Here is an 11,863-nt window from a genome sequence, read left to right on the forward strand (position 1 = left end):
TTCCAAGAGAAGTGGTGCAGGCTCCTACCCTGGGGGTTTTTAAGAGGAGGTTAGATGAACACCTTGCTGGGGTCATTTGACCCCAGTACTCTTTCCTGCCATGGCAGGGGGTTGGACTAGATGATCTACTCAGGTCCCTTCTGACCCTAGAAACTATGAAAGTATTCAGTAACCAGTATAAAACATTCATTATATGCTAAACTCAAAGGGTATGCAGTTTTTAAAGCTTATGAACATTGAGTTTGACTCTCCTGTCAGTCCTAGAAATGTAATTCAACAGTAACTCCATGAAAGTCAGCCAAGTTACACCACTGTAAATGAGAAGAGAATTAGGCTCATTGTTTCCACAGAAGTGCGGGGAGTAATTACACCACTATGTCTGCCTATACTATTATTAAGCCATCAATAATTCCCAAGCATACTAAGCACTACAGTACAGGTAAATGTACATTTTTTCTGGTTTATTGATAGTAATGGAACAAAAATAGAAATATCTGAACAGAAATCAATTAATTTTCTCTGAATTCTGCTGCATAATATAGCAGAAAGCAGCTGAACATATTACAAAAAGCATTTTTTAGTATTAGACCATCAATAACAAAGTATATTTACAAATGATCCCTTTATAATGCCTTTCAGTATAGACTTATAAGGTTTTACAGCACATTATTCAGCATGGGCTTTTTGGTTTAGTAGGATGACCTGGTCTCATTAAAACAAGGGATCAAGCAACAGGTATTACCATGATTACTTCATCATGCTGCAACTGGCTAGTGGGATCAGGGGCAACTGTCAGGCTACTCAGTATAAATTTTCTGGAGAATCTGGGTAGGTGCAAATGCTAATGATATGCTAAACAATTTCAGCTATAGCAGATCAAAAACAGTGGCAACATATTAAAAAATCTCAAATAAAGTGGTGTATTAGGAAATACTTTTTGGGAATGTCTACTGACCTCTTCCTAGTCCTTTTAAAACATCTCCTTCTGTTATCACTGCTAGAGTCAATTATATCTTCCTGTACACTCCCTCCTTTCCCTGAGTTTCCACTGAACTATGTTCCCACAGTTTCCTCTTACCTTACTGACTCAACTTTCAAAATTGCCTTTAAGGCTTTATATTTCTACCCACCTTCCTCCCTTCATTGGAATCTCATGCACTTCCATTCATGGCCACCTCCTTGTTTCCCTCTACTACATGCTCGCAAGTGTGGGCTCATTCAAACTCACATGTTCAGATATTTCTTATGATACTGACCTCTTCCCTTAGATTCTTTCCTTTTTTAATCTGTAGAGTCAAATTATCTGCGATTGACTACAGATTTTGTATTAATACTTCTGTGTCAACTGCGTTCGTGTTGTTATAATGTTGACTCAGTTTACCTCATTATTTTGGGCACAGAGATTGAAGGGTTAAGTGCAGGGCTGGCTACATGCAGGAGACGACAAAGTGAAGCTTTAGCATCAACAGAGTCCTGAAGAGGTTTGTTGGCATACCCAGGGCAGCCCCTGGGCTCCTGGTCTAAGCACAGCTCCCCACCCAGTCACTCCAGAGGCTGCTGCCATTAGAGTCTCTGGGCTCCCATTTCCTCCCTCCTCCTGCTTCTGCTGCCTGTCCCTGCCCCGGGGACAGGAGAGAATGGCATGGTCCATCAGGTTGAGGAAGTCTGCAGCCAGGCAGCTACATAAGGATGGGACCCAGGAACCCTTCTCCTGCTTGTGTTGGGGAAAGACAGGGGATTTCCTTCCTCTCCTCATGTTCCCTGCTGCCCAAATTTCAGGATGCATTCTGGCAGGGTAGGGGTATCCCTGCTCCCCGCTCATGTGAGTGGGTGGAGTTGGGGGGGGGGGTGGAATTTCTCCTCTGCTTCCTGCTACTGGGTAGGAGGAATAAATCTGGGGTGCAGATCTATTCTATGCTGGGGCAGGTATTTCCTTCTGTTCTTTTTCAGATAACGTTACACTAAGATGGAGCAATATACCCTGGAATGCTGGCACATCATCAGATAGCTTTCATGCAATGTATTCCTTGCTACACATGCAAATTAAAGCTGGGTAGAAACCAGCTATAAAGATAGTACACATTTTCGAGCTCCAACTTTATAGCTGGTTGGACCTTTTTATGGCATGATTGGTACTCTGTATATGTAGCTGGTCTGTTAACTGCACAATGAACCAGTTAGTCGTGTAATAGCTGTAACGTGTACAGAGCCCTAATTCCATCTCATCTTTTCTCCTAATCATTTTCTTTATATTCCCTTCATAATCCTTTTTTCATACAAGCCCCTGCATCTCCCACAGCTTCTGATCATAGCCATAGAGCTCTCTTACCTTTCAAATCTCTCCTTAAAGCATAATCTCTCTATATGGATTTAAGAAACAAGGTGTTTGCTTTGGTCTCCAATGTTGTCCCCTACCCAATTTGTTGTCCCTCTGTTCATACTGTATTTCTTTGAATAAGACTATAAAGGTCTTCAGGTGACCTCTGTATAGTTCCAAGTAGGTTTACAGCAGTATTCCAAAGAAGGTAGGAGGAGGATAACTATACATTCTAGATCAATTAAATAGTAAGTCTCTCTACCTAGCCCAATACACCTGCAATCTGAGCTGGCAGGCTGTGGTATTCAGAGGAATATTTCCATTATTCCAAAAAGGAACACTTCCATTCAGGGGAAGTGTTAGCCCGCTGCTTAAGGATAAAATTTAAAAGCCCTGAGCAGAAGCTGCAGAGCATTATTTAATTTTTTTTGTCCTGATAGTGGACAAAGATCCACATCTCTCTTCTTTGTCCCCACCAGGTGCCATGTGGCCCACTGCATTGAATCCCAAAAGAAGAGAAGCAAAAACCCTGCTTAGAATAGTGAAGTTGTTTTCTAAAAATTGGTATTATGGACAAGGAAAATTTCTCTTCCAGAACTTCCAAGTAGATCCTAACCACCAAATATTGGGTTTGTTAGGGAGACAGTCTTTATTTCCCTGCCAAAGACGACACCATTAATATTGGAGGGAGATAAAATAAGTCTTCAGCCTGATGGCCCTGTTAGGTATCACACCAGGGTGTTGTGATACAATTGGGTGGTATGGAAGGATGTAAAACCTAAAATTCCCAGTCAACTAAATATCAATCATATAGCAGTTGACCCAGCTCCATTTCAGCTCCACTTCAGAAAGTACATATTCCCCATAAACAGCCTCTGACCAAGACAAAGACAGGAATAACTGACTTTGGAAAGGGCAAGTTGTGAACAGAAAATATGGCTATGATAGATTATTTGGCTAAAGACCTGTCTGTGGGCTACCTTGCATGACTGACTGTCAAACATCTCTCCCAAGATCCAACTTGTCTTTCTTTGAAAATCTTACTAACATATTCACTTAAAAACTCAGTAAAAAATAAGACATAATCAAAGTATATTTAAATACATTTAAAGCAATATAATAATATTTGTACTGTTTTCTGTAACAAACTGAACATTTTATGTGCATTCTGTTTACATTTTAAAAGTTTCCTGATGTTTATAGAACCTCCCATATTCTGAATATATGTATTTAAGTGTTCTCCTTTATCTGTAAATAATTCTCTCTTAAACCACAGTAAATATATTTTTAGAATGCAATCTCCACAAGGGAGATGAGTTGCCAAGAACGTATTTATATCTCTTTTGAAAAAAAACATGTAAGTGCACTTTTACGAACATACATTATATATTTAAATAGTATTTTTATTATATGAACAGAAGGTGCATTTAATGCCTCCTCACAAGGGCCTTTCCCATAATCCTTTCGCTAGAGATATACATACAAGAGGTAATTTTATTACACTCCCTTTTGACTTTAGTGGGTGATAGGTGAGAATTATTAATTAACTGCATGGTATTATTTTATGTATTAAATATGTACATGCATATTATATTCGAAAGTACCTTTGACTACCAGTTCTGCATAGTTGGATACTCCCACTCCTCCTTCTGTGCGAATCATGCAGCGGTAATTGCCAGCATCCCGTCTTGTGGCATTCACCACATTAAAAGAAGCTACAAATCGACGAATGTTAGACACCTTAATTTCCTTCAAAGGTGCATCTCTTACACTCATTCCCTAGGAAAAAAATAAAAGTACATTTATTGTTTAAATAAAAATTTAGAAAAATAACTTTATTTCTTTGAGTCTTCAAGTCTAACTTTACTTCTTCAAGCTAAAGGGAAAGTGATGGGGGAGGAGGGAAAAGCATAAATCCATACCATAAAATTTACTGATATTTCCAGTGTTAAGAGTTTTATTCCATCCTACTAAGTAAAAACATTCATCATCAGTGGGCGACTATTCATCTGGAACAGCTGGCAGAGCTCTTCTCAACTCGTTTAACTGATGCACACATTTAAGAACAATTCGGCATTTATTTGCTTGGTTTAATTTTTATTCAAATATCAAAGGATTTCCATTTTTGTTAAAGGGACAACACAACTAAGTATGACTAACATTTCATGAGCTGGTTAGCCATATTAGTCTGAAGACAGGCAGAAGGTAAAGCAGGGGAAAACCTTAGAGACTAACTAGGTCAGACAGACATGAGTTCTTGTGGGCAGCCACCTAACCTGACACTACAAAAAGGACTGGCAGAAAGAGAGGGTGTTTATAAAGAAGAGAAAGGGAACTGATTTCAAATTCATGATGCCATTCATTCATTTACTTAGGGATCACCTACCTGTCCAGTGTAGACGGCAGAGGGACACTGCAAACAGGTGATGGTATAGATGACATTGGTGGTGAAAGAGGTGAGTGAACCCCAATCCTCCCACTCAAGGGAGAGGGTACTGCTAAGAGAGGTAAAGAGTGATTTGATAGGATCAACTGAGATGAACAAGACAATTAACACCCTGAGGCACTGGGGTTCATTGAACTCTTCCTCCACCAATGTCACATACATCTGCTGTCCACATTGGACAGATGGGATAATCTCTACATGAATGAATGAATAGATACTGATTCAAAATCAATTAAAAAAATAAACCCCAACAAAAGCCCATGGCAGAACACTTTAACTGTTCTGGTTATTCCATTGATGACCTCAGAGTAGGTGTCTTCAAACAAAAGAATTCTAGAACCAACCTAAATGTGAAATTGCAGAACAAGAAATCTTCCACTGACTGGACTGTGTTAAACATAGTATCAACACGGACAATAGATTCTTATCTGATTACCTGAACTAGCTGTTAACTCTAGTGTCCCTCAAGGTCTTAACTGCTTTGGTTCATCTCAATTGATCATACCAACTCCCTTTTTCTCTTAGCAGGGTCTCTTTCCCTTGTCCCTTTCTCTTCTCTATAAACCATCTCTTTCTGCCAGTTCTCTTTTAACATGTGCTGAAGTAGGTTGCTGCCTAAAAAAGCTCACATCTTTCTGAACTAGGAAGTCTCTAAGGTGCCACCTTACCTTTCTTCTGTCATGAGTAGATTTCAGGACTGATTGTGGAAAAAACTACATCTATTATACTTGTAATAAACCAGCAGGGAATCTTCAAGAGCCTTTAGTGACTGGGAATTTTTCAGCCCAAGATTACTGTTGTTGGAAAAAGTGAATTCATCAACATCTAGAAGTGTTAATAAAAAGTATCTGTTTTGAGAAAAATGTAGCATTGTCAAGAAATCTCTCTCTCACCACTGAAAAATTCAGAAGAAACTCTGAGGACAGGCTTGCAGAGTTTCAAGCTCCCAAAGCCATTTTTTTCTGCAAATAGGTATACATAATTTAAATAGTATTTGTTCACATTTTTGTTACATTCTTTTGCCCTTATTTTAGAAGGCAGAGTAGGCCCTGTTTACTTATTTTAGAAGGAAGAGGCATGCCCTGCTTAACTGGTACAAACTGTCCAAAAGAGCTGGTTGTTCCTGTTGGTTTTTCTATGCTAGAAATTTTTAGTTCGTACTGCAGAATTTAAGACATATTAAGAAAATGCTGATCTCAGTTTGTTAATTTAGTTGTCAACATATTGAAAGTAAGTTCAAAATGCTGTTTATAGCCACAGAAAGCCACAAATAATGGACACATTAAATTGGATTTTGTACGTAATTCACAAAACCAAAGTCAATGTTAATCACACAATTCATGCCAAAGTAGTAGGATATCAAACAGTAAATAACGCTTTTTGTTATTTAATAAGTACAGTAATGTATAGCCATTTCCCTTTCAAACATAAATTTTTGTAATAGCCTGCTTATTTAATAAATGATTCTTTGTAAAATCCCTGAAGCAGAAAACAGTCTCCAGAAAAGAAGACTGGGGGGGGGATCTTGTGGCTGCCTACAACTTTAGCAGGGGCTACCAGCAGGGACTCGGGGAAAGTCTGTTCACCAGGGCCCCCCTTGGAGTCACCAGGAACAATGGCCACAAGCTGAAGGAAGATAAGTTTAGGTTAGATACTAGGAAGAACTACTTCATGGTAAGGGGGGCCAGAGCCTGGAATAGGCTTCCCAGAAAGGTGGTGCTCTCACCTACAATTCCTAGAAATCTATGATGCAGATAACTCGGTTTCTCTACTAGAAAGAGATTAATCAGTTACAGTAAAAAGACATTGAAAATTTCTTACTAAACCACCATTTTAGTCCCTTTGTCAATCACAGTTGTGATGTCATTCTAGCAGAGAGACAAAGTAGCTAGCTGATCTGACCAATTAAGATTTATGAAAATTAATAGCTTTTGAGAGCAATACCCATGTCATTTTTAAAACAGGAGCCACTTAGGCCTCACTATTAAATTTACTTAGCCACCATACCTCCCACTGATATGGAATTCTATTCAAACACAGCATCTATATATTACTTACATAAATATCACACACACACACACACACACACACACACACACACACACACACACACACACACACACACACACACTTTCTAACCAAAAAGCAAATACGAAAATGTAACTTAGTTACAAAACAGAGGCAACTAAAAGATCACATCTTGTGGATGGCATGTGGTTCTTAAATTGTAGAGTAACAATGAAAGTAAAACAGGTAGTATAGTCAGGGTATACTTAAACTACAGAGTGCCAGATAGCATACCTGAGTTTGTTTCAGTAATGAAAGTAGTCTGTCTATAGCAGCATGAAGCTCAGTATGGGATAGTTTACCCATCTGAGAATCAGGGTAAATTAGACCACATGGACCTCAGTAGGGTTGTGCGAAGCTTTCGTAGCCGATTCAATTTGGCAGAGATTTGGCCTGATACGGCAGCAAAATCTCCGAATATGAATCAAATCAGGAAACCCTTTAACCTTTTTTAACTGAATCGTAACCCTTCAGATAGATTTGGAGAGATTTGATGATTCAGACATAGACAGAGCTTTATATGTTTTTTCTACATATCTCAAAGTACCAGGTAGCTTATGAATGCTGAGATGATGGGCCGGATGGATTACCCCACGGGAGCATGCAGGGGTCCCCAGTGCGCTTGGCGGTGGACCCGGAAGTGGACCAGAAGCATTTCTGGTTCACCGCAGAGTGCGCAGGGGACACCCCCGCCCCTGGCTCAGAGATTAGTGCCTCCTGGGTCTGGGGAGATGCCCAGGGTCCCTCCATGGCTGATCATCGAGCTGGGGGGCTTTGGAGGCGGGGGGGGAGAAAGAGTCCCCTGTGCACTTGGCGGTGGACCTGGAAGTAGACTGGAAATACTTTGGCTCTCCTGTGAGATGCTCCATCCGCCCCACCATCTCAGCATTCATGAGCCACGCCTGGTACCTCAATGTATGTAGGAAAAACATTTAAAGCTGTGTCTATGGCCAAATCGCTGATTCTCAGAATCAGCATCAAATCTTCAGATTTGGATTTGGCTAAATCAAATCAGGACAGTGATCCAAATCAATGAATCGAATCACTATCTCCTGATTCAGGCTGAATCCAAATCAAATATAGCTGGTTTTGCACACCCCTAGAGCTCAGTACATCCGTACTCTTCTGCCTGCAATACCCAAATTGTCTGGTTCAAACACTAGCTCAGGTATGTCTAAGCTATGCTGCAGTCTTCAGGGTACACGTACACTTAAATTAAAGTTCCAGTCCATCTTGAATTTAAAAATATTGTGTCTGTTTCCAAAAGAACTGCAACACTATTAAAACGTATGTAAAATTAGTTCTAGCCAACACAGGCACATCTGCACATTCATTAATGCATCTTAGATACTGTGCATTTTAGTACTTTCTTAATAAAGTACTAACTAAATGCACAGTACCTAGAATTACCATGCAGTAGTGCCGGTACACAGTTATTTAGTGACACTTACTGCACTTTAGCCTAATAACACTGAACAGTAGGCTATTAGCACATTTTTTGCCATGACACACTACTGAGCAGTAAGCATCTCATGTAGATGCACTCACAGTACAGTTTCTTCATGACATAACAATATGATCAGTTTGACCTGCAGGAGAAACAGTGAAGACAGGGCAACTCTAATCTTGCAGGAAAACAACAGATTATATTTACTCCCTGACCTGTAGATACCAGGAGTAGAAAAGAAATAGAAAGTTTTGTGATAGTGCAGAAGAGAGGGAAGAGGTCATAAGAAACTCCCAACCTCTCTCCTTTCACCCTCCTAATGGAACAAGACACAGTCATACTTCCTGTGTGGTGGAGCTCCTGCTAATCTACCTGACAGTGCACTGGAACAGTGAGAGTCAGTGATATGACTTTGAACTGTATTTGCACACATCAATCTGGGGAGGTGACTAGGCACACAAGAGAAGGCTAGAGCAGTGGTGTTCAACCTTTTTCCTTGGCAGCCAGGATGGGCAGTGCCCAGTTCAGCCAGGGGCCACATGTGGCCTGTGGCCCTGATCCTGCAGCTGGAGCAGGTGCAGTGGGGCCCCATCCAGCCATGTGGAGGCTGCAGGGGGGATTTTGGCCTGATCCAGCCTCATGGGGGAAGGGGCATGGCCCAGCCCCCATCCAGCTCTGCAGGGAGAAGGGGTCATGGCCCAGCCCTAACCCAACCTTGCAGGGAGAAGGGAGCAAGGCCTGCCTCCATTCAACCGAACAAGTGTGAAAGGAGCGTGTCCTAGCCCCAAGTCCAAGCCAGTGGTGCAGAGAGAAGGGGGTGTGGCCTGGCTCAGATCTGGCTGTGGGGAATGGGGAAATCTGGCAGTGGGAAACAGTGGCCATTGCTCCCCCACCACCAAATTTCCCAACATATGGGGAGCCTCACTGGTCAGATGCAAAGGCTCTACAGGAAGCATTTGGCCTGTGGGCTGCACATTAAGCACGTCCAGGCTAGACCATGTAAAGGAATGGTACATATTAAATAGGATCTGGTGAAGGGTTTGTACCTATAGACCCAAAAGACATTCTTTGATTTCTCTCTACGGTGATGAAGCTCAGCCTAGAAATTTAAACACAGTATACTGGTGGTCACCCACAAAGGACATTGTTCCAAGATGAGTACCAAAGAGTACATTTTTCACCTCTTCTTTCCATGCACATGTGGAACAAGAAACTGGAACAATCTATCCATTATGAGACCCTATGAGACATTATACGATCCTTTAAACCCCCTATCAATTTACTCATACATGTCACTATGCTTAATTTCAAATAACCTGAAATAGGAAACATGGTACATCAGGCATGGGAAGCTCCAGCCTTACGGTACATACCAGTGATCCATGTAACAGCAGTACCGACTGCAATTATAAATACTGTCTTTTATTGCATACAACAATGTAATACACACCTTGTTTTGAAAAAGGAAAAAAGACTTTTCCTTGTAGTAAGCAACTGAGTAGCAACAGCTAGGGAGCTGAGCCTACTCCCTGTGGACCATTGCAAATTTTACTTTTGGTTTTATTGTGTAAAAGGCAGAACCGGATCTTATTGTATTTTTCACATCTAATGCACACTCCAATTTCCAGTGGATGTTTTCTGGGGGAAAGTTACATGTGTATGTGAGAAAATAAGGTACATAATATCCTATCTTTTTGTTACACAGACAATATGCATGAGCTCAAATGGCATTCAGCTTGGCTCTAGAGATGATCTTGCACATTTTCAGCTCCTCCAGGAATTCCAACATAAAATCTAGCAAACAGGTTATTACTTATCTGCCCACCATTCACAGAATGAGTTCCTTTAGTGCAATCTTTATAACAGTCAAAAAAACTATCAAATATTATTAAAATATTAGTAACTATTAAATCTTAACTGACAATTTAAAACCATTTTTTCTAATTAAAGGGGTCTAGAGCTGATTTACCCATTTAGTCAAATTGGCAAATCTAAAATGGTCAGAAAAGAACCCATTAACATTAATTTTTGCAGTAGATCTCAAAACAAACATGTCTACAAAATGAACAGATTTTATTTTTTTTGCCTTCTTGAAAAACCATTTTTAAAGAAAACTTAGTGTCAGGGGATGGTACCAGACTGGTAGCTCAAGGAACAGCATTCCTGTTTTCCACACAAAAATACAGTTCAGAAAGAGAAAACTTTCCCTCCTCTCCCCTCAGCTTTGACCCAGCAGGGTCCATAGCCGATGTAGAAAGGACCAGTAATGCATGAAAGCATAAAATAAATTAAACAGGAGTGGGGGGCTGGCAGCACCTCACCAAAAATATCCAGCCTTCTTAGGTTACAAGGAATTTGAGACAAGTGGTTAGTTATGTTAGCCTAAAGTCAGGCAAAAGGCAGGGTACATTTATACAATGAATCTGGTCATAATCCAAGGCATGAGGTGAGGCAAAATAGATAAAAAATAAGATTCTAATGGATGCAGAAGATCCCTTTTCAAACAGTTGTCCAGAGAGTGTTTAAAAAATAGCAACCAGAAAGTGAATCAGTGACAAGGTTTTAACTAGTGAGTCACTTACTAGAACAAAGTTTTCTCTTAAATCAGTTAGCCAGCATACGTTAATATTTGTGGCAGTGGGGGAAAAACCCTAACTTTATATATAGACAGAGGTTGAAAACCCAAATTACTTACTCCAACATGAATTCGTAAAGGCAATTTGAAGTATTTTAAACTGCTGAGAATGTTTCATTTTGGGCAAGCTAAAATAAGAAGAAATAGGCTGATGGTTATTTAAATAAGACTTACAGTCTCCTTTATGGAATGAGCTAACTAATTCTTTTAAATGAACGGCAATTTACCAGCAAAGAGATATATATTAAACCTTTGAGAAATACATTTAGCAAAAAGCAAAGCAGTAATTTAAGGAGACTGAAATTCTAGGATGTTAGCTTTAGCACTTTAACTAAATTAATCAGTTTCAAGGCATTTTTGAACTCTTCTGCCACTGCAGGCTTAAAAGGGAACCTAGGTCAGTCATCCTTCCTGTCCACACAGGTGGATTAAGCAAATTTTCATATATTTAATAAAAGAAAGTCTGTGTTATCCTCCATTCAAATATGCACATTTATAAAATGAGTATTAGTCATACCACTGGGATCACTAATAATATCATGAGTGCCAGAAGTAATTTGGTTTAAAACATGTATGTAATCTAAATCAAACAGTAATTTCATACCTCAACAAAACTGCCCACTAGAGTTCATATTATCATACTAATAATTAAGATAGTTGGACCTATGACTGAATTTCCAGAACTGCCTTCATACCCAAAGCAACTATTTTTCAATATAGATCAGAAGAAGCAGAGATTCTGTGATTATCCTACATTTACTCTATATGCATATCAAACAAATGCATTTCAATCAACTAATGAAGTCATGTCTGAAAGGCTGAAATTCTAAATACTACCGTTCTATTTGGGATAATTTTATTACTACTGCAAGCTGAAAATGCATTGCATCAGTGTAATTATCAGACAATCAATTAAAATAAGGACCTTGGAATCACTATCAATTCCAAGAT

The 11,863-nt window shown here is 39.7% G+C and overlaps 1 protein-coding gene across 6 annotated transcripts in view; it reads right to left on the minus strand.

The window, feature by feature from the left end:
- PTPRM (protein tyrosine phosphatase, receptor type M) overlaps positions 1–11,863 on the minus strand; it is a 939,848-nt gene that overhangs the window by 541,515 nt on the left and 386,470 nt on the right. For all 6 annotated transcript variants that reach the window (XM_019525569.1, XM_019525591.1, XM_019525577.1 and 3 more), the window contains exon 6: positions 3,922–4,096. In XM_019525569.1, the coding sequence (XP_019381114.1) occupies positions 3,922–4,096 (175 nt within the window). The remainder of the gene's footprint in view (positions 1–3,921; positions 4,097–11,863) is intronic.

Source organism: Gavialis gangeticus, unplaced genomic scaffold, assembly GCF_001723915.1.
Source record: "Gavialis gangeticus isolate Ggan-Ray unplaced genomic scaffold, GavGan_comp1, whole genome shotgun sequence".
NCBI classification, from domain to species: Eukaryota; Metazoa; Chordata; order Crocodylia; family Gavialidae; genus Gavialis; species Gavialis gangeticus.